Below are 24,580 nucleotides of genomic sequence, written 5' to 3' on the forward strand. Positions count from 1 at the left end.
GTTCTATTCAATTATTTCTTTGATAGTTGTCTCCCTTATATTTTCTTCTTTTTTTACTTAAAATATTATTATTTGAATACTTGACTATATAGATTGCTTTCCTAATATTTTTCTGATTTTTCGTCTCTTTGTCTCTTTGTCTTGCTTTTTAAGATATTGCCTTAATTTTTCTATTCAGTTTTTTATTTCTGCTCTCCTATTTTTATTTTTTTTAAAGAATTCTCTTAAGGGTTCTTTTGTTTGTTTCATGGCTATACTTATTTCTCTTAAGTTATTAATAATGCTGTTTAAATTTTCCTCTGATCTCTACAGTATATTTATCTCCATTTGGTGTTTTTTTTTCTTTTTTTGTCCCACTGATGTTTATTTTTGTCACTGTTTTTCATGTTGAAAGCTTTTATAAAAATTCTACTGATTTTCAAAATGTAACTATTTTTAACAATGGAACAGTGAGCAAGTCCCTAAGAAATTGACTGAATGGGGTTTGTTGAAGTGCTTTTATGGGAAAGCTTAGAAGCTTTTCTTTCACTTCAAACATTATTTTTTTTTTCATTTTAAGTTTTTTATTTAAACAGTGATAGACCTGCAAAACAAATCTAGAATTTGTATTTGAAATTCATGCATTTTCTTTAAGGGTACTTGAGCATATACTGAATCCAACATTTTGTGATAGTTTATTTTTCTATATTGACTATGACAAACCTGACATTTTTGATGAATAATTCTCAGAATTTTAAACACATACAAATATATGTAACCATGACCACCACAGTCAAGATGCAGCAAGTCAGTTACATCAATCTGAATTCTGTGGAGCACCATCTTTGGAGCCACATCCTCTTCTCACTTCTGACTCCTGACATTACTAATCTACTTCCTGTGAACAACTGCCTTTTCAAAAACTATATAAGTGGAATTGACATGGCTCTCCAGTGCCAAACCTCTGGTCCCTGTCCAGAAGCAGCAGAAGAAGGGAGGAGCAGTGGAATAAGCAGCTCATGTAGGTTGGAGCACAGGTGCAACCATGACCTGAGGTGATCCTGAAATGCTGGGAGCCAAAGCTCATTGATGGTCACCCTTCAGCGATCAAGCCTGGGCACTGTATGGACACCTGCTGCAGAAACCTGCTCCATGCAGCAATGTAACCCAAAACCTGCAAGCACAGACCATCTCACGACCTCAATTTCCTGCTCCCTGGAGAAAATGGAAGAAGGCAGACCTGAAAGGAAGTCTGGTTTGGACAGTTGACCAATAGCGGTGGTTGGGTTCCAAACCGTAATTTGAATACAGTTGGACCAGTAGCATTTTACTTCTGTCAAACCCTAATTAGCTTAAGTTTGAATCTATAGCAGTGATCCAAGTACTATATAAACTCCTAGACTTGCACTCTCAGAGAGGAAAAAACTTAATAACAGGTCTTTTATTGCAATGCACTAGTTGTGTTCCTCTTCTGCTCATAAATAAATCATGCTATTACACTCAGTCATCCTTGTCTGTATACCTGAATTTTTGAATTCACAAGACAAGGACCCTGAAAGAAGAAAAATTGACAGTGAGCTGCAGGGGTCAGCTTCCACACTGGATGGTATGGCCTGCTATTAAGAGTTGCCTCTTTTCAGCTGCAGCTGCACCTGCCGGCAGAAGCAGTGAATTGAGTTTCATCTCAAAACTTTGTTTTCAGAATCATAAGGCACCTAACTTTTGGGAACTGACTTTTTTTCATACCCAAATGTGTTTGGGAAATCATGCGATTTGTTTCAAGTATTTTTTTAAAAAAATTCTTTATTGTTACTGAGCAGTGATAGATGTAATATGGTTTGTTTATCCCTCCATGTCTAAAAAAGCATTTGAGTTGTTCTTCAGATTTGGTGGTTACAAGTGGAATCATAACCATTTATGTCAGGGTTTTGTGTGAATGCAAGTTTTCATTTCTCTAAGGTAAACACCTTGGGGTTAAATTGTTACATCTTATGTGAAGAGTGTATTTAACTTTATAAGGAACTGCCAAACTGTTTTCCACAGTGGCTATCCCATTTTGCATTCCACCAGCAATGTATGCATTTTAGTTGTTCCTCATCATCAGCACTCTTTTTTATTTACTCAATCTAATAAGTATATAGTGAGTGTATCTTATTTTGATCTTAATTTGCATTTTCCTAATGAATATTATGTTAAACATTTTTTTCATGTGCTGATATTTCCACTTTATTTAGGGAAATGTCTTTTATTTTATTTTTAAGATAAATTTTCTGTTTTATTGCTATTGAGTTATGCAGATTCTTTTTATATTCTGGATCTAAGATCTTTGTCTTATATGTGATCAACAAGTATTTTCTCTAAGTCTGTAGTTTGTTTTTTATTCTTTTTTAATGTTTATTTATTTATTTTACTAATTATTACTATAATTCATAATTTGTATTACTTTCTTTGCTTTTTCTTTCTTTTCTTAAAAAAAAAAAAAAACACAGGAAAGTCTTTGTATGTCAGCTGGGATTAAAACTCCCAAAAGATGGGAACTGCTGGTTTCTAAAACAACCTTTGTTAATTTTGATCTCATCAACTGTGTGGCCATAAGAACCTGTTCAGGCTGTTCCCAAGGACAGGGTAAGTTTGAATAGACAGGGGAAATGGTAAACATGGCCAATGTTCAAGTGAACATGATAAATAGTGGCAAATCCTTTATGGGTCAATATTTCTTTCAGATCCAAGATTGCATCACTAGAAACTGTTACTCTGGCTTCTTAAAAGAATTCCTAAAGGAGGCCCAGTATTCCTGTGTCATTTCTGTAGTTCCCTATCTTCTGCTTGTCATGATGCCCATCAGATTCTATTAGTATGTTGCTGTGTCTCAGTTGAATGCTGAGCTTCATAAAGGCTCTCTTGCTCAATGTTTTATTACTAGTACATACTGGAGAGCCTGGTACCTAGAGAACAGTTCATTTATAACATGAATAAATGGACACATGGGCATAAACTCGCTTGCATATAACCCCTTCTGAAGGATCCAGTTCAAGTGCTTGATGTTTTCAGCAGCTTAATGCTTGATATATGCACAAATAGAGCCATAGCATTCTTGCTTACTTGCTATCCACATCTCAGAGGTGGTAAGAAATACCTTGGAGGACTCATGAGTGGAAGGAGGTAGAGAGCAATCTAGTTTATCTGATCATTGTAAACAGCCAAGCAAAGTAATTCAAGTAAATATGCTCTTGTGGTTTAAATCACCAATTTAGATAATTGTTTGTTTTTTTTTAATTAAATGAATAATCAGCAAGTCTTCACTTGACTTTTTTCCCCCTACATAGGCAGAATCAAAGATTGTTCTTATTTGAGAGGTATCTAGGTTTAAAATTTTAAAAATAAATTGTATAAATAAAAAATGCCTTATGGCAAATACTTCAAATCACAATTCTACAGTTCTTTAATAGCTTTACTGTTTCATATCATTCATAAGTCACTGAAACAAATACCATTTTCCCATCATTGTATAGAGAGTGATGAGTACAATATCAGAGAACCAACACAGTCAGCAAAGGGGTCCAGGGAGAGGGAATGTAAGACTTCATGGGAGTGACTTTTGAGTAAGGTTTTGAAAGGTAAATAGATGTTTGCAAGGGAAAGTAGGCAGAGGGAAATGCCTAGGTTATTTGCATATTAGCATATGCAAAAAAATAGAGATTCTAAAGATAAGTCTGTTTGGGGAATCACTAGAATCCTCCAATATGTCTGAATTGTAGAGCTATGGGTGGTTGTGTTATTAGGTGAACTACACAGATTTCAAGAGGTAGAATTGTGGAGTCTTTCCTACATAGCTGTATTTACTGCATGTATTCTATTGCTAATGCAGAATGGAAATATTAGTCTCAGTTTATGTCTTATTCTTTTTTATTTCCTTTTTTCAATATTTTCTAATGTATATAATAATACAGCACCATATGTACTATAAAGTATATACTCAGTTTTTCTTTTTTAGTGGCAGGTATGTGTGTTTGAAACAATCACTGCTTCTTCCAGGGCAACTGGGCTGGCAGTACCAAAGAATCACCTGGTGATGATGTTAGGGAAAGCACTAAAAAGTATAGCCCTAGAGCTAATACATTGAAAGTATGTTACTATTTATACAAATGACTAATCAAATCTTGCTTTTGAAGGTGAATGTTTAAAGTATATACCTCACAGTTAAAAGTTTTGCTGATAGGGTTAGAGTCACCAGAGAGGAACAGAAGCTGAAAGATTGGAAGACTGGAGTATAGCACCTTTAGTATTTAGTATTTGATAAATTAGTGTTCTCTGTCTCTGTTTCCCACAATACCAGTGTTTTTTACCCTTGGTACTATTGGTATTTAGGGCCAGATAGTTTTTTGTCATGTGGACAGTCTTATACATTGTCGAAAGTTTTGCAGCATTCCTGGGCTCTACCTACTAATTGCTAGCAGCACTGTCAATCCTCCCTCCAGTTGTAATGGCCAAAACCAATTCCAAATGATGCCAAATGTGCTCTGGGGAGCAAAACCTCCCCTGGTAGTGAACCACTACCATAGAGCACAGGGTGTTTGACAGCTGGGCCAATGCTGCTCTTTGGTCCCTCAGTATCTCAAGCACTCATAACCTGTCATAAATACTTGTGGTGTTTTTTTTCTTGAATGAATAAGGGAGTGAATTATAAAAGTGTATAAATATGCAGCTTAAAAGTATTAAGATGAGCCTGGTGAATTGAGTTGTCATTTGTGATAATTGTCTCATGCTGTTGATTTGTAGGTGGATTTACTGTGAAGACCAACCAGTTGAAGTTTACAGACTCTTCAAATTTAGTAGCATTTCCATTTCCTCATGCAGCAATTTTGGAAGACTTGGATGGTTCTCTCTCTGGGAAAAATAGAAGTCACATTCTGGCCTCTATGGAAACCCTTTCCGCTTCTTGTTTGGTCAGTGCAAGCTTCAGTCAGATTGTCCGGGGCAGTGTCTGTGGGGAAGATGTTCTCTTTCATCGCATGTCCATTGGTTTGTAAGTAGAATTAATTATACATTTTAGCTTTCCAGTGAACATGTGTGGGTCATTTGGGTTATTGAGGCTTGTATAAAGAAATTGTTTTCTGACTATTTAAAGAATTTAGTTCCATAAAAGTGAAGTGTGAATAATTTTGATATTTTCATTCACATATTTCTGATAGTTTCAGCCTGGTTCAAATGGCAGTTGTCAATATCTTTGGGCCAGATCCCATACCCACAACCTCTTATGAACATTTTAAGATAACAGCTTCTTCTTTAAAAGATTTGCAACCAACAGAGAATTTGAAATATATTCAAATTAAAAATATTATTGAGAAAATTCCAATAATGTCCATTCTCATTTATATACATGTACTTTCTCCGAGCTCTCTTTACGTGCTCACTGTGCTCCAGGGAAGCAATGGCTGATGCCTCCTATTACTTGCAAAGTTGCTCCCAGTTCATTTTCCTTGTTAATTTCATGAACTATTGGATTCGTACAATACCTTTCCTATTAATATTGAAGCAAGGACTCCTTGGTTATACTACTCAAAGTACCATTAAGTCAGCAGCTGGGCTGTTTATAATGCATAATAGGATTGCTTCTGCCCTCTTTAATTTCCAGGTAATGATTGCTGAGTGTCTAGGGTTCTCTCTTTTACCTATTTCAAATGCATTGTATATATTTAGCCACACTTATTTCCTTCCTTTATTTTAAGTGTCCTAACTCCATGAATATTAAGTCACGTAATTCAGTCAGACCACGTTGGCATCTTATTTGAATAGGTAAACTCCAGAGAGCGAGAATAATTGTGGTCAGGATTGCACTAACTCTGCATTTTGAATGCATATGGAATCAGTATCTTGTCGTTCTGTTTTGGAAGTCTCGATAATACACTGAAAGCATCGGAAAGTCACTTTTACTTTCCATATTCATTATTCTAACATTAATAGGCTCATTTCCAGTGAGTTAAATAACAATAATAGGGGGATATTATTTTTATATATATTATTTATATACATATTATTATATATATTTTTTCTTTTTTAAAATTTTATTTTTTGGTGCATATTAATTATACAGAATGGTGGGTTTTGTTGTTGTATATTTATACATGCATATAACATAATCTGATCAATATTACTTCCTAATACCTCCCCCACTTTCTAACCTTCTCTCCTCCTACTTCCCTTCCTCTCATCCGATGATTTCCTCTCTACTTTCATGAGAATTCTTTCTCTCTTTTTGTTCTTTGAAGGGATATTTTTTTTATTCATACTCATGATTGGGTACAGTGTGACTTACTTTTTCTTATTATTCTTAGAAATAGGCTAATTTGAACTGTTCATTAGAGGTTTTTTTTTTTTTTAGTGCTGGGGATTGATCCCAGGTCCTTATGAATCTGAGGCAAACACTCTACTAAGGGAGCTATATCGCAAGTGTCATTTAGAGCTCTTACCAAAGATGACTTTAATGTATGTTTGAGATTTATGAACATTAGTGATTAATTTCCTGAATATACTTTTTTTAATGAGGAAAATAAAATAGATTTTGTAGTTAAGAGGAATATTTTATGCTTGTATGATATTTATTTCTATGTATTCATGACAATCTCTTTTGTAATTGCTTTGGGACATTCTTAGGTTGTTTCTTGAAGCAGCCCTTGTCAACATGCTGATAGAATGTTCTGCAGAGCCTCAGCCTTGTCTGAGAATCTGCTTTTTGAGATCTTCATGGTAGGAGACTTAGGTCCTTGCCTTGGCGACAGATCATGCTGTCACCACTCAAAGACAGACGAAGTTGAGAAGATGATAATCCTGATGCTATGATCTAAGTTGATTCAAAAGACTCCGCATGGAGTGAAAAATTCATCCTGATTTTCTTGGAATTTCCTGTTTTAACATAGAAAAATTCCAAGTCCTGGAAGACTCTTTAGGACCACAAAAACCAGGATGACTGATCACCCTTTACTCACTATGCTTCCATTTAAAAACTTCAGACTGACCCACAGGTTTATGGACAACAATCTGAATTTAATCATAGGGAAGTCTCAGCATACCTCCAGTTGTCAGTCTCTTGGCCCTTGTGTCCTGACCTCTAGGAAAAGGCAGCTGGATTAGGTGAACTCACAGGCCTTGCTCAAAGTATACTCCAAAGGCTCACCAACATCACCACTACCAGGGAGCCCCTCAGAAATTCTGAAACTCAGTCTGGACTTTGGACATCCTGAATCAGAGTGCCCAGGTGATTGGTATGACAAGTTTGGGCAGCACGCATGGCTCTAAGGTCCTTCTAATTTTATCCTTCTATGATTCTAGCCTTAGCTATTTGTGCTCCGGGGCTTGATCTTTGTCCCAGAGCATTATAACCTCATTAGGAACATGTCAGAGCTAATGAGCAATTTGGATTCAGTGTAGATACAAACTTTGCTGCATTTCATGGAGAAAGGATTAATTTGTTGTGCTATTTGCCTTGGGGCAAGCACCCTAAGAGTTGATTTACAAAGCTCTCACAGTCATGATCTTTTGGGGTTGCATGTTGATGGAGATCTGATATGGCACAAGCGCCCTGCTGTCTTCACTTTTAACTGTTCACCCCCTCCCTCAGCAAGAGGTCCCCAGAGGGCAAGAGTGAGGCTTTATATAGCGGCATCAACAAGGTGCTCCTTCCCCCAAGTGCTTGGAGTGTGATTTCTTCCGTCCCCTCTCTGGTCTGTTTTTACTATAACTGTAACTTCTTTGTTTGACTTCAGTGACCTTCTGTTCCTGTCCCTCACTACCTCATTTTAATCTGATGAGTGCCCACCATTGTGATACTTTCCATTTTATAGGTTCAATGCTAGCAGCTGGTTGCATATAAATATTTGAAGTCGGTCATAATATATTTAATGTTTGGTTGAATAATAAACTGCTCCCCTGTACAAGGTGGAAATCAAGTTTATGTCTTGTTAAAATGACAACATGCTTGATCTGCATGGTTGCTGCGTATGTTGGTCTCTCTTGTACCTGTTCTAAGAACATGCTTTCTGTTTTCAATATTCTGAGTCATGTTCCTTCTCTAGCTTCTGTTCCTAACAACCTCCCTCTGTGAACTTCATTCTTCCTAAAGAGGCAAGGGTTGGGGCCTTATTTTACAAAAGGATGTCATTGAACATTTTTTTCCAGAGCCCCCAGGATGACATGCTTTACATAGTTCTTGAATTAATCTGTCCAAAAATTTAGATAAATGATTTGCTCTGCATAGAAATAATTTTGCACGGAATGAGGATAACATTCTTGATAGATTTTTATGTGCTATTTTTAAATGTCTTTTGTAAATTCCAGTCTCTGTTCTTTAAATGCTGGTTTACTTTAGGGTTCTGTGAACTTTCATTTTCTCTCAGCCATGTACCCATCCCAGGCAGTCTTGGTTACTTTCACGTCAGTTAAGATTCACTGATGATTACCAATTGTTTCCTCCAGTCCAATGAGTGTACACTCTGGAGCCATTTTTCTGCTGCCTTGAGACTCTGCACCGTCCAGTATTATAGCCACTAGAAATGTATGACTGCTGAGCACTTGACATGTGACTAGTCTGAACTGATGTGTGCCATAAGGGGAAATTAAACACAAATTCTTGAGGCTTAGTATGAAACAAAAACAATATAAAATAGTTTAATAATTTGCTCATGTTGGTTACACTGATGATATTTTGGATATATTAAGTTAATATGTTACTAAAAGTAATTTATCTGCTTCTTTTTACTTTCTTATTTTTTTCCTTCTTTTTACTTTCGGAGTGTGGTTACTACCTCTGACTTCTTCATTATTGCTTTTGTGGGTTTCTTGAATTTCCACTGAACAGCAATACCTTGAGTATTTCCACTAGTAGACTTAATAGTCATTTCAAACTCATCTTGCCAACAGAGAATTTATGATCTTAGCCTTAGACCTGTAATCCCTCCTTGGGTGTTTAGAATCCCGCTGAGGCAAATGTTTATCTAAACCAGAAACATGGAGTCACCCAAAACCAACTCATCTTCTTACCTAACTCATTACATTAATTATCTAATAGGTCCATTTTATTTTCAAAAAAGAAAAAAACCCCCACAAATCAAACAAAACAAAAGAAAAACATCCTTCCTGAGTATTTCTGCTTCTCTCCTTTACAACTTGGCCCACTAGTCCAGGCTTCTAACATGTATAACCATGATAGCTTCTGAGCATACCACTTTGCTGTGTTCCAATGCTTGAACTTTGAAAATAAAGGTCTGGTCTTGCTTGAAACTCCAGTACCTCCAGAGGAAGGTCCACCATTTTCAATGTCTCCTGGGCTTTTCATTACCTGCTCCCTGCTACAGTTCCAGCATCATCTCTCAAGACTGTCTACCTTCCCTTCAATCTGTCCTCCAGCTGCTTTCAACTTCTTTGCCCCTTTCAGTTCATGAGGTTCAGCCTCTGTGAACTCAGCATGGAGCTTGTTTCCTCTGGTAAGCTTCCCTGAGCATCCTGGGTAGATTTTGGTCTCCAGGCTGTATGTCAGCTCTGATCAATACTTTTAGTCCCTACGTAGATCAGCAAATTGTATGTTTTTTCTTGTGCATGGGAAGGAGTGTTTATTTGTTTGTCTTAGGGTGCCAATACCATGTTGAACAAACAGTGGTTTGAAATTAGTTTTGTATAAATTAATATTGATAAAAATATTGGAGACTCCTCAGAGGCTTCCTTTGGTGTCATTATTGCTCATTTCTCTCTTAGGAGCATATTCATGAGGTGTCCCTGGCATTGACCTTTGCTTCCAAAGACATACACATAGAAAGAAATGGAGCTGTGATTTGTACATGCAGATCATTTTTAATTACATCTCTATTCTCTACTTTTGAAAAATAATTTCAAATAAACGTATATGTCCTGACCATGTTTATTGTACAGCCTACAAAAACTCAAAAGGGTTGGTTGGACAACTTAAAACATTTTGCAAACATCTAATTTCCATCACACTCAAGCCAGTCAATAACTGGAAGACAAAACCAAGGTCTGAAAAAGTCTATGAAAACTGAAAAAGCTAAAGAGGTCTCTAGACCTCTAGATGATCACTGTGAGGGCTCATTTATCATTCTCCTCCATCCCAATTCCCTGTATGGATAATACCAGGGCAAGAAAATAACTACAAATGTATGCAAACTTCTAATAGAGGGAGTGGGCTGAAGGTCCCCTGGAGAAAGAGTTGGCTAAAATAAATCTTCTGCTCAACTGATAACCTAGGAAAGCAAAAGTTCAGAGGACATTAGGAAAAAGCATTAAGTGTTAGATGCTTCTAGGAATTTTAGAAATAAAGACTGAGAATAGCATTTTAATCCCTGAGTCTTTTGGAGCAAAAATAAAAAAAGTGCCTGCATTTGTTTTTGCTTCTAATCTCACATCAGTAAAATGGGCATAATAGCATTTATCTCATAAGGTCATTGTCTGGCAGATAATAGGTGCTCAATAAAAGTGGCCTTTAAAAAAATCTCTGTTTTACATTTGTTATATACAGAGGAACACATCAGCAAACTACTACTTGATTAAAACACTATAGATTTTTATGTTTCTGAGAAACAAATGCCTGGCAAGGAAATTAAATTTGCTCAAATGTAACTTAATCCAATTCTTGCAAACAAGTGAATCATTTCCAATAATCACATGACATTATGCCAATGGAGCAAAATCTCCCAGGTGGTCATAAAATCTGGAGTCATGCAGTACATAGGCTTTGATTCTTTGCACCCGAGTACCTTCTGTTTCTTCCTTCCTTCTTCTAGAAAAGAAAAGGTTAATGTTCTTGTTGATCACCTTGATTCTTAGATCTTGCTTAATATCCTCTCCTGTCGTGCTTGCGTTCAGTTTTTACCTATGCAACTGCTCTTAATGTGTCAGTGTTCAAAGTATGAGGCACCCCCTGCCTCTGTGAATGCAAAAGTAAAGAAGAGTTCAAATGGAAATTTTGGCCTAGCTTTTCGTCTAATAATCACCTAACTCTCCTTCCTAGGGATAAAGAGGCATAGCATCACTAATGATATCTTTTCAGTCCTTAAAAAACAAAAAGAAAAAAAAAACATGTAAGACAGGGAAATTTCAAGATGTATTATCCTCTAGCAGGGTTACGGAAGTAAAATAGAAAGTAATCTAAAAATCATAAAGGACCCAAACTGTGCTATACCAATACTATAGATTATTAAGTTTCATGAATAATAAAAGAGTACAGTGGTGTGCCAGCAAATGTTTTAACAACTAGCTCTGCAGAAAAAAAAAGACCTGGATAGTAGTATTTGCATACTTCTGCAGTGAATATACTCTCATATAAATTATTTGAAGCTGCAACGTTACGCTGAACATAGAGTTGGGAAGAGAAACTAAGAAAAATTCTCACGAGCTGATGTCAGCTAGTTCTACCACAGTATCAGGTATGTCTGTATGTGTGTGTATATTATATATATACATGTATGCATTTTATATACATACATTATATATGTATATATGTATGTGTGTATACATATGTGTGTGTGTGTATATATATATATATATATATATATATATATTTGAAAAGGAACAATACATATATATGTATATATGAAATGGGAGAATGGAAGATAGGTGTATTAGTATAACTCCTACCAGATGCATATTGTTATTTTTCAGTATCCCTGATAAGTACTTGCCTGCATTCTGGTCACATAGCTCTGGGTATGGTATTCTGCTCTGAGGCAGTTTTCTAGCTAGATGCAGCAGATCAAGGCAAGAGATGCCATGGTGTATAAATTGGATGATGGAAGACTCTTTTCTTTGTGGATTAAGATAGAATGAGCAATAAGTAGTGCCCAAATATGACAGTAGATAATTCTATTGCAAAATGGTAGAGGCTACCTTAGAGGTAGTGCCAGGTTGGTTCTTGGGGTCCTCTACTATCATTTATTACTTTAGCCAACTCTCAACAAAGAGAGAAGTATATATTTAAAAAGTCATGGAGGAGGAATGGTCGGGTGAACCCACCAGCAGCACAAGAATTATAAAGTTGTATGACTTGACTTTTGGGGTACTCATTTTATTTTGCCTGATAATTTAAGAATTTTTAAAGTTAGGGGAAAGGCTTAGTGATTTTTTTTCCTTTAGGTTTCTTACTTTACTCAGAAGGAGCAATATTTAAGTATTTCTGAGTCAATAGTTTATATGGAGAAAAACCTTACTGATAGGCATGAAATATTACTGGATGGTGGTAGGACAGCAGATAAGATAATAACAAGGACTAAACTTAGTGTACTTTTAAAGGCTGCTCATACAAATCCAGTCAACAAAAGCTTGTTGGTGGAGCTCAAAATTTCAATTTTTGTCCTTTTTGTGCAGTAAAGAGAAACAGCAGTAAGCGCAAATATCCAGAAGTTGCTTGCAGCACCCTTTGAGGCTAGCTATTATGATGTGTCTAGCTTAGGAGATGTGTAATTATAAAGAGTTTATTTCACAATTGTTCTGAATCAAGAACATTTAGAGCTCAATGCAGTGTTTTTGTAATACACAGAGATATGAACCCTCAGGAAAAGTAAGCTAATGGTAAACACAAACCAGGGAGTTAATATTTGTTCTCATTGGTATTGTTGATTGCCTAACAAATCCTTTGTGGGCAGTATACATTCAACAGTTTTGCACAGCACATGGGCACTAAATTACGTAACTGTTTAAGCAACTCATATGGTAAATTGGTACTTTGGGAAGTTTTTATCCAGAGATAGAGTCATATTTCTAACGGAACATATCCCTTAATTAAAAGGAGATTTTTGCCTTTAAAAAAGAACAAACATTAAAGAACCCCACGGAAAAAAAAGCAGCATGTTAGGCCTACAGTCCTTTGTCTTTTCAGTTGTATACAGGAGCTGCTGCTAATGCAGAAGGAAGGGTTAACATTTAAAATGGACTGGTTGCCTCCTGATTTCTTGCACATAAAGCCATGAGAAGTTCAGGGAGAGACTTCTTCGCCTAGTAATGAAGCTCTCTGCTGCTAATGGCCCATGCAGACTCCCTTGGCTCCTCCAAATTAGAAATACTTTTGTGCTCCTTTGCTTCATTAACAGTAAAGAGAGGGAGATTGGTGGCTATTTAGGGCACAGGGAAATTGGTGGCTATTTAGGGCAAGTGAAAATTGTAGTAATTATGGTTGGTAAATTCTCTTCATGGTGTTCTTTGACTCTTGATGTTCTTTTGGTGCTTTTCAGAAGAGCCCACCACTGTCAATGCTGGCATTTGGCCTAGAAGGATAAAAGCTGATGTGACTTTTAATATTTGGCCCCTGGTAATGGTCAGTGTGAGGCGTCTTGCTTACCAAGAGATGGGTCTTTTACATTTTTTATTTGCTCTTTGCAGTGTGCCATATGACCATATCACCAGCTGTGATGGAGGGATGTTTGATAGCCCCCTGACCAAAACTGGTGCTGTTCATGGTTGCCTGTGAATTTGTCTCCTGAATAAACCTTGGTTGAAGATGGATCAGGTGGTTTGATAAGATCAGAATTCTGAGAGAATATGCCTGGCATGAAGAGGGAAGAGGAAAGTTTAACTTAGGATCACAGTGTGCTCTAGTGCCTTTTTGGGTTGACCAAGGGGACAGCATCACTGAATCACATTATTGGTGCTGACTGGAAGGAAAAGAACCTCAAAAGAATGTATAAAGGCCTGAAGACAAGTAGAACTTAAATGCTGTGATTTCATTGTTTGTATTTGAAGAAGGGGACGTGTTTGTAAGGGCCTTTAGAAACAGGAGTCTTGAAATGCTTCTTTCAAAAACTGAAATACCAATCTATAGAAACCGAATCAGAAGAAGTAATATATAAAAATTGGTTAGTGAGTGTGGTACTGGTAAAATTTTGAGAAATAATTATGTCCAATTAAGATGACCAGGTAGGGAGATTCTTGGGGCCACATTGATGGCATTTCTGAAAATACCTAATTGGTTGTATTGATATATATTGATATAATAGTTTCTTAACTCTCAAGGAGATGTGGGGGATTGCTAAGCAAAGAATGGCAAAATATAAGCTGGTGAGGCAGGAGGAATCAAATGGGAACAGATGAATGGATTTGAACAAAAGGAGTTTTGTTGTTGGATAATTAAAATAGAACTATTCTTTAGTGGCCCAAACCTGAGTCCTAGGCTGTAACCTTTGTCTACAAACAACATTGGGCTTTACCAACTGCCCCAACACCTTCTACACCAACTCTCTCTGTAGGCTATGGCTGGTCATGAAACCACCTAGTTTGACTGGCCAGTGGCACAGCCAGCATCTGTGCAGGCTCTAGAAGCTCAGGTTCCCAGGTCTCTTCTTTCTTATTCCACCAGTATTCAGTGTTTCTGAGGGCCCAGGAAAATGGTTGTGGGTTTGGCTGGGGATTGCTTGGGAATGTGTAGAATCCAAAGCGTGAAGACCATGTAAGACCAGAATAACCACCTGTCCTCCACCAGGAGACTGAAGACTGGTAATTGGAGCCTAAAGAGCAAAATTCAGGAATACCTGGAAAAGAGGGGTCCTCAAGGAGATGAGGACTCAGATCTTTGCAAAGTCACTGGACAATGCCCAGATTGTTCTATAGATTGACAGGGTATATTTTGCTGCTGATGGTTTTATGGTCAAGTGTGAGTTGGAGCAGATCATATGCCAGTCTGAAGAGTGACATCCATGGGCTTCCCAAGGTTACTGATGACACCAATACCACTTAACTGTAGCTGGAGATGGAAATTGATGCTCTTGGAAGGAGTTGATATTTGTGAAGGAGATTAAGGAAGAACTGAAAGGTCTATAGCCAAGAATACTAGTTCTGGGTTGACAGAATAGAGGAATGCCCCCAAATATCAGGACCTAAGCAAGATCGTGGAAGAAATGTGGACCAAGTATGATTAGCTGGCTCAGAAGAACTGAGGAAAGTGAAACAAATAGGTCCCAACAGAATGAGGAGAGCTGTAATCCCCAGAGATCAGAGTTCCTGAGATGAAGTTCATACAGCTGAGAAGCACAGTCCAGTCCTCAGAGATTGACCTTAATTCAATGTGATATCCAAAAATCAGGTTGGAAAAATAGCCTGAGGGATGTGGAAGTCTGTTAAACCATGCAGAGGGAGCAATTCAATAGGTCCTGCTATACCTAAAGCGCAGTCTGGCACAGACCAGGAATAAGAGACCCTATTGAACATCAAGGTCAAGGTGGAGGCCAAGATTGCCACCTACCATCACCTGCTGAAATTTGGAGAGGACTTCAATCTTAATGATACCTGGTCAAAACAACTCCTTGCAAACCATTCAAAAGATCACACTTCACAGGATTACACATGACAAAAAAGGCGTCTGAGACCAGTGACACAAAAGTACTCAGGCATTGAGGCAAAAGAAGCAGTGTTCCCTTAGGGGAGCAGGGAGGCAATAAAAGTTCAGAGGTCATTGGATATATGAAATTATTTTCCAAAGTGTTTCAATTGTGAGCACTTGAGTAGAATAGAAGAAATATGGGTTATTAAGGAAAAAAATTAACATTTTCCTGAACCAGGACCCACTACTAGTGCATATGATTTGTCCATGACCCAAAGAGGTTTTCTGACCACTAAATATAATGTTCAAGTCCTTGAGATAAACATTCTGTAGATATGGGTTGACTATATCAAATTCTGATAACTTAAGATCAGTTGCTTATTTCCTTTGATGAATAAGTTCACAAGAAATATTCTAACACCCATGCAGTTTGCTAGCTGGACTTCTCTGTTGGGGAGAAATGTTACTCAGTAGCCAATAGGAGTGTGCAGGTACATTTCACACTTATTTCTTCATTTGACAAATATTTTATTGAACTCCCATACAAAAGACAGTTTTATTTATTACTGAAATTAATTGGAAATTCCAACTTATTGATTAGTTTCTCCTGGATTTAGGACTTACAATTCTTTATTCAGATCCCATTCATCTCTGTGGAAGCTGAAAGGATGCACTTTCACAACCTGAAACACTTGAACTCATTCTCAGGATGGTGGGGAGTCCCATCCCATCCTAACTACTGACCTTGGTACCTATTACAGACGACTTATCTACCTCTTTGATTTCTTAATTCTCACCATCTCTTCTTATCACATTTGTTTGCATTTATTCCCCCAAACTTATTTTTATTTATTAAATATATTCTCTAGGCAAATCCTGGGACTGAGGGTTTCACTCAGGGGAAGAGATAGCCAGGGATATTGAAGACAAATAGCTAGAAAATACAAGAAAGACAATTCAGCATTCTAAAGGTGTTCTAAACATTACAATTTTAAAATAAATTCTATAAATGTAATGGTTTTCTTTTTGAGGATGTGAACACTCAGAACTAGAAGTGGGGACGGGGTGAAGTACCATGGAGGCAAGTCATGCAATGGCCTGTAAGTTAGAACAGAGGCTCTGTGTGTCCACCCTGAGCTATGACTATAAGCTAAGGATTGTCCAGTTATTCTAATTTAAATGCTGATGAAAATGGAGCATATGAACTCTCAGTATTTCAGGCCCGAAGAGAAGAAGAAATTATCCCCTCCCCCAAGATTTGTAAAGGTACCCTTAATGCTGCATAGAAAATATGGGGAGGGCTGGGATTGTGGCTCAGTGGTAGAGCACTTGCCTAGCATGGGTGCAACCCAGGTTCGATTCTCAGCACCACATAAAAATAAAAGGCATTTTGTTGTGTTCCATCTACAAAATAGATTCTCTCTCCCTCTCTCTCTCTCTTTAAAAAAAAAGACAATATGGGGAAAGAGTAGTTGCTTAATTTACAAATTATCCCACCACCAGCACTTTTATTTCATTAACAGATTAAACAAACACATTTACTCTCACCAGGTGTAAATGTGTGTATGCATGTGTGCGTGTGCGTGTGCGTGTGTGTTTGTGTGTGTGTATCTCAAGTGCTATATTGACAAGTCCTATTCTCTGTAACATGAAAGCTTTGGGGAATGTTTTAAATGAACAAATACCACGGATAGGCTTCTAGACATACAAATAAGTTGGGAAGAATGGCAAATCTTAAGTGAGCTGTAGAGAGGTGCTGTTGGGCATGGTGATGCCTACTGAGTGCTAAATGTAGATGATCTTTTAAAGTTTCACTGTACTTACAGGAAGTTTATGTGCACTATCCTTGTCTCCATTTAAAGTTGTGGTTCAGTGGTAGAGCGCTTGCCTAGCATGTGTGGGGCCCTGGGTTTGATCCTCAGCATCACATAAAGATAAATAAATAAAGGTATTGCATCAATCTACAACTATATATATATATATATATATATATATATATATATATATATATATATTAAAAAGAAATAAAAATAAAGGAAACCAAAGCTTAAACAGAGTTAGTCATTTGCCCAAGTTCATATGCACTCCTGTGTGCAGATCTACTTTTCTAACTTATATGTATTAGACTCCAACTTGCTGAAGCATTTAACATTAATAAATTTCCCTTAGCTGGGCATGATGGAACACCCTTACCCAGGAGGCTGAGGCAGAAGTAGTGCTTGTACCCTGGAGCTCAAGGCCAACTTGGATGACAAATCAAGATCTCTCCTACCAAATAAAAGTTCCCTTTTGATAATATGCCACCGTATTATAAATTGACTTTAGATATCCTCATGTACCACTTCACTTTGAAAACCCAACATCCTCCTCCTCAATTTCCTCTATTTTGAGAATTTAATTATCTGCCCACAGCAAAATGCCACAAAGATTCACATGAAAACTGAACCAAAGGGGAAAAGAGTCATAACATGTACTGATTTAAAAAAAAAAAAAAAACTTTTGTTTTATTTTTTAAGACTATTTTGACTCACTTTTAGAGACTTAGCATGTGACTAAATCTATTTATGTTCTAATAGAGACTTAAAAATCACTTTCTGGAATGGGCTGAGTAGAACAACTTGGGAGACATTGGATCATAAATTTCTGTCTTATGCTATTTACATATTTCTGCCATACTCTGCATCAGTTCCTCCATTTGCTAAAATGTAGTTCTTGAAACCCTTTATATAAATTAGAATGACACTGTTTGCTTTTGGAAGATCTTATCATGCATTCTTCATTCATATAACAAACACTATCTGGATGCCAGGGTCTGCAGGACCCAGTGCTGCACAGCAGGTATAAAGAGGCAGAAGAAATATCTCTAACTTAAGGATTTTATAACCTATATTTTTAAAAAAGCAAACTCAAAAACACTGAGGGGCTGTGCTAACAGTGAGCACTGGACAATAGGCCAGCCCACAGAACAGGCACCAGATCACCTCTTCCTTCTAGGGAAGGCTACTGAGGGCTACTTGCTAGTCAGTTGAAGAGGACATCTTAGAGTCTAGGCACGTCAGGTTCTGGACTTCTATCATTGCACCCCATAGATATATCTAATTACTCAAAGTAATGTGTTTCTGCTGTTAATAAACTTGGTAAATGGGCTGAACTCATTGGCACATGCCTGTAATCCTAGCGGCTCAGGAGGCTGAGGCAGGAGGATTGCAAGTTCAAAGCCAGCCTCAGCAAAAAGCAAGGTGCTAAGCAACTCAGTGAGACCCTGTCTCTAAATAAAATACAAAGTAGGGATGGGGATGTGGCTCAGTGCTTGCGTGTCCCTGAGTTCAATCCCTGGTACCCCCCCCAAAATAAATAAATAAATAAATAAAAACCCAAACTTGGTATATGGGAAAATTCTGACTGTAAACATTTCTTTGTTAAAATAATCATATATAGTTCTGGCCCATGTGAACTCACTGAGGGAACATGACATGTATTAGTGAACTTAGATCTGAGTGTTACCAACTGCAGTGTACCAGGCCAGGGTAATTTGGAAGTGATCCAATGCCAACTTCCCTCTGGAGTGTTTTGATCCACACAGTGACTGCTAAAACCTCTACAGATACTCAAACGATGTGCCTAAGACACACAGGAGAGAATAGAAATATGATTATAATTGATGGACAGGAAATACACTAGATCCAGAAGGGACCAATAACCAAGAAACGCTTTTTTTCTCTCTTTTCAAATTACCCTAGGGTTAATTCTCCTGATGTTTCTTATGATTTAACCCTGAAGGACAGCAGAAATAAGACAACCACTGTCAATTATGTACATGACACATTGTCCAACCATTATGGCTGGATGGCTCTGCTTTTGGATCAAGAGACCTACTCATTGCAATTTGAGAATCCTTGGATCAACAGATCTTTGCAGGTAATCCCAGGGATCCATTCATTGGTTGGTATATCTCATCCCCAATATGTGATTCTTGTGTTTCCTTCTGTGAAGTAATGAGTTGCAAATATTAGCATCGTCTGATGCTGGGGAAGAAAACTAAAGCTGCATTTTTACTAGGTGAATATAACTTGAATATGAGATTTGGTTGGTTTGTTAACTTGAACATTTCAGAATCTGCTTAAATCCCATCTTAAATGCAGAACGGCTCTGCTTGAGAGATTTAATTTATTAAATCAATGAAAACAGCCTTGCAGCATTATCTAGAACTGCATTTTTAAAAATTTCAGGTTAAAAACCAAGCAGTTTTTATACCCCAATTTGTAGCCAGAGAAAATGTTTTAAGGAGGCATTTGTACATTTCATACTGCCACCTTGTGGTCAAAGATTAACTTCTCAAGCAGAGGTCTCAGTCCACAGGCTGGGTGGGTTGAAGGAGTCAAAGGTCTTGGGGAGCAAGAAGGAATAGCTACATGGAAAGTGTGTATATTTTGGGGAAAAAAGTAATCCAGTGGATCCCTCAAGTCTCTTTTCTTCCTTTAACACAGTTCTTCCTGTCTCCTACACATTTCCTCAGTCATGATCCATGCCAACTTCCCTCTGGAGTGTTTTGATCCACACAGTGACTGCTAAAACCTCTACAGATACTCAAATACCTAAAAGAGCCTATTTTAGGGAGAGAGAAGCTGCTTTAGGTGCATTATGGTTATGAGGAATTCAGAACAGAATCTCCCGATCCTTTCACCACTGCCCTCAGCAAGTATATTCACCTCTCTTTCCTTCGCTTGAGGTTCCTCTGGGAACATTCTGGGGAGTTTTCAGAAAGTAAAGGTGGTGGGATGTGGCTCTGGAGGTGGGCATCCCAGGTGTTATTCTAGCTCAGCTCTCTCCTGTTTTATGAAACAAAGCAAGTTACTGAACCTCTTCTTGCCTCAGTTTCTTCCACTGTAAAATGAGACAGTAAGAGTAGCAATCACAGAGGGTCTTTTAAGAATTGAATGACTCTAATGACTAGTGACTGAGGGTGCAGTGATTGCTCTAACACTGCTTGCTGTTACTGTTGCAAATGCATGTCACTCTGTCATTGCCTGCCTCTTCAAGTTGTGAGAGAAAACTGGGAAGGGATTCTAGATGGGGCCCTGGCTCTTCTAGATGTTTGACCTGAGACAAGTCAATTCACTTGTCTGAGCCAGGGTTTTCTTCTTTGCTAACCGAGGTGGTTTAAACAAGATGAACTTGATGGCTTCTTTCAGTCTTCCTGTTCTATGGTTTTGTAGCTATGAAATTTTGTTTGTAGTTTTGAACTTTTTATGGAATAGATTTAAGTAGGCCCAGTTCCCACAAGAGAAGTTTTTGTTTCTAAACTACTCCATCTGTGTTCTAAACTCTTGGGTTTTTTTTTTTTTTAGGGGAGAAAGGGGTGTTCTTACTAAATGATTGTTATTTTGGTGTTTTTTTTTTTTTTTTTTTTTTTTTTACTTCAAGTATGAAGCAACATTTGACAACTTTGCTCCTGGCAATTACCTACTGCTGGTGCACACAGACTTGCCACCTCTGTCTGATATTCTTATAAGATGTGGGAGTCAGGTGGGTCAGTCTCTGCCATCTCTGCCATCACCTGGGCGGGACCACGGCTGTGACTGGTTCTTCAACAGAAAATCAAGGCAACTCACATATCTGGGTAAGTATTCAACTGGGGGAGCATTTTGAGGGCATTGAATCAGAAACCACCATTTATTTTTGAATTCTAGACTTTTGTGCTATGATGTGAAGCACTGAAGGGAACAGCTATGTATAATTTATAATTGAATGAGTAGGCTCTGAAATCAGATTGCCTGGGTTTAAATCCCAGCTCCGAGACTTAATAAGTAGGAGACACTAAGCAGGTACTATTTCTAAGTCTGATCCTCCCAATACCTTCTTATTGTTCATTTTTTCATAGGATCCCAATGTTAAGATCAGGATTGTCTACCTCTTTTGGCTTCCTGGAGTTTATGTCTCATTCTTTTTCCATCCTAATATCAGCACTGGTCACTCTGAGAACCTTGGTGTCCACTTGTACCAACCTCATCAACTCACTGTAAGACCACTTCTTATATGGTCTGTAAGAAAGAGAATCTGACAAAACTTATCTCAAATGATGACTTTCTCATAGATTGCTCTTAATAAATCCTGGTCAAATTCAGGGTACCTTGTCAGTATGGCATATCCCCTGCCACAAGCCACACTTGGTCCCAGCCCCTTGTCTTTCCCACCTATGCCTACCCATGTCACATCAGGGTCTGGGACTCTTCAGTTTTAATTGCACCAGAGAGGAGAGTCTGGTGCTTTTTCAGTTTCTTGCCAATTGGACTATCATGTTTTCTTTATACTGAATTTTACCATTTACATTTTATTTCTAATTTAATCCATCCATAAATATAACCTAAAACTATTAAAACTCAGGATGGACAGAGATTGCTGACAGCGTTTTACCACTGGAGCCAAATACAGTCATTAAGTAAGAGCAAATAGTTGCCATTAACTTTATAACTATTTACTTGCTATGTACTCTTGAAAAAAATCAATTTTAATTGCTCTCTTTCTATTACTTAGCACACTTCTGAAGGGGCTGTCTTTTCCATTGGTCAGGTTTTGTTCATGAACTGCAAGCTAATTTGAATACTCACTTAAGCCAAATGTTTATGACACAAAGGAAAACCAATCAAATGATGCAGCCACAGATTTTCTCCCCCTTTGCTAGCATTATTAATTGAATTAAAGCAAGTCATGCCGTCACACTTTATGTTCACTTCTTTGGTATAAATGCACATCTGTCTAAGTATCTTTACCTGTGTGCATATGTACTTATGCATAGATGTATATTTTTGTGTGTGCTTACATATGACATAGGTGACTATTTTAATATAGTTCATTAGGTAGTCTTTATTAATTTAAGAAGTATTTGTATCAAAATGTCCTAAAATCTCTACCTTTATTTATGTTTTGAGTAAGGAACAGGGAGTCACAGAAGGTTGGTTGAGAGTGTCTTAAACCTGGAGACCCTTGCTCCCTGAAGAGGATTCCCAGTAGTAGCTCTCATGGTCAGTGGTACTGCCCTCAGCAGCACAAATGAATGATACAGCCACTTCTCTTCCCATCTCGGGGCTGGCCCACTGAGGATGGAGGATTCCAGAGGAACTGAGGCTTGCACCACTCCTCCATGGAGGTTCCCTTGCAGCTGCATTGGGTTGTGTAGATTTGGATGTAATTTTTGTATATCCTCTGCATAAATTTACAACATTGGTAGGGAGGTGGTGTTAAGGTACCATGATTTCTGCAGAACTGTCAGCATTTCCCAGTGCCATGTGGCAGGGAGGTAGTTATTGTAGACAGTATCCCAACAAAACCCCAGGAAGTAGAGTCCCAGTCCTTGGGCCACACATTTGATATATTGATTAGATTGCTACTTTTACCTAATTGTCTTTTCCAGACTCTATAACTCTAAAATATGGACTGAGATAATTTACATGAAATACCTTAGGCCAAGACATCGATGTCTACATGGGCAGGTGCTAGAATGGAAACGCATGGGAGGAATGGTACCCACAGAAGTTTCATTTCATTGTAGGGAGCTCCTCCACCTCTTTCTCTGCTGTTTTTTCCCGGGTTCTGGGGGTGCTGCTCCTCTCTGTGCTGTTATTTCATTCCTAGTGCTACTTCACTGATGGCTGCGTTTCATTGACTTTCTAAGTGAACCCTCTTTGTATTGTTTGCTTGCAACCTCAGCACATGCCTCAGGACAGGAAGTTTTTACAAAGTCACAATTATCTGTGTTTTCCCTATTGGGCTGCTTCACATGTGATTAATCTTAGACCCAGCTGAGAATGGAAAAGATCCGAACCCAGGCATTCTAGCTCCTGGCTATGGATCCCTCCACTAGAGTGTGCTGCCCACTAAATAATCATTGATCACTGACCAAAGAGGATGGGGGGGGGGTTTGCTAGGCAGGGTTATGGACGAAAACTTCTCATTGATCCTCAGTAACAAAGAAAAAAGTGCTGCATGTATGTTTTGACTCTTGTATTTCTCTTTTCCACCAAGTCAAGTTTTGTCTTTGTTCAGCCAACATCCTTATGGAGTGCTAGGTTTTTGAAAAGTTCATAGCCAGTACTTGGGGCTTACAATTTTAATCAGTGACTGACTGGCTATTCTATGTAGGGCATGGCATTATAATTGTTCCATGCCTTTACTAGCTTCATTTATACCACAAGATTAAGAGTATTTACTTGTCTTGAAAATGTGGTATTAAATGCTCAAATATAGTATGATAAGCATGCCATATTACTTTACTAACATTTTTCTCAAGAGATTAGTAGGTTTTTTCTTTTTCCCCAGAAAATTACCAACATTGTGCATCTTGATTTTGGTGTGCATGTGATCAGTTCTTTTCCTTCTCTTTCTTTCTTGTTTTGGTACTGGGGATTGAACTCAGGGACACTTGACCACTGAGCCACATCCCCAACCCTATTTTGTATTTTATTTAGAGACAATGTCTCACTGAGTCTTTTTCTTTTTCTTTCTTTTTTTTTTTTTTTTACTAGGTTTTGTAAAAGAGTTGAGGTCCATGATCATATGACATTAATGGTATATTGTTTCCATGACCGAACTTGAATACCACTTAAGCAATTGTTATCTGTAGAATAAGATAACTTAATTCATTTGAAAAAAATATCTCTTAAGGAGTTTGGTTCAGGTTGCCTTTCCAAAGCTACTAAACATTTTGCTCGAAGAGCTTCTTACAAGAGGCCACAAGTTTAAGAGTTTGTGAGCTATGGTTGCATTAGGAAGCAGCAGGAGCAACATTGGATGTGATAAACTGTTAAGAATGACTCTTCCCAATACTACTTGTCTGCCATGCTTGGGAATGAGTGTGACTGTAGAAAAGTGTTCTTTTCTCATTGACAAAGTTGGGAGTCAAATCCAGCAAGCCTGTTTCTCCCTCCACACAGTTTCCCTTATTGGCAGCTTATGCCTCTGCCTCACAGAACCAGTTCCCTCTGCCTCTTTCCCTGCTGTTTTTTCCAGGGATGTTTCAGTTCATGGTGAACTATTTTTATTTTTTAGTTACATTAACGCTATGAAATAATTAGTCAGCTAATTAATCTGGTTTACAAGCTTTGTAGGATTCTTCAGCTGTCAGTCAGGCCCAGGCCCGAGGCCTCCCTCTACTCTCAGCTCTCTTGCTCATGTGATTCCTGTTGCCATGGCTACTGGCTACATCTGCTGACACCCACTCTCTATTTATTGCTTAATTAAGAATTTCACGCTCAGCCCTTATCTGCCTCTAAGAACAAGCGCACACTGTTA

The 24,580-nt window shown here is 37.9% G+C and overlaps 1 protein-coding gene across 1 annotated transcript in view; it reads left to right on the top strand.

Annotated features, from left to right (window-relative positions):
- Positions 1–24,580, top strand: part of Pkhd1 (PKHD1 ciliary IPT domain containing fibrocystin/polyductin) — a 432,276-nt gene that overhangs the window by 188,926 nt on the left and 218,770 nt on the right. Inside the window, exons 46-49 of the mRNA XM_027938269.2 lie at positions 2,469–2,604; positions 4,759–5,005; positions 19,033–19,210; positions 20,717–20,912. Coding sequence (XP_027794070.2) covers positions 2,469–2,604; positions 4,759–5,005; positions 19,033–19,210; positions 20,717–20,912 — 757 coding nt within the window. The remainder of the gene's footprint in view (positions 1–2,468; positions 2,605–4,758; positions 5,006–19,032; positions 19,211–20,716; positions 20,913–24,580) is intronic.

Source organism: Marmota flaviventris, chromosome 6, assembly GCF_047511675.1.
Source record: "Marmota flaviventris isolate mMarFla1 chromosome 6, mMarFla1.hap1, whole genome shotgun sequence".
Taxonomy (NCBI): Eukaryota; Metazoa; Chordata; class Mammalia; order Rodentia; family Sciuridae; genus Marmota; species Marmota flaviventris.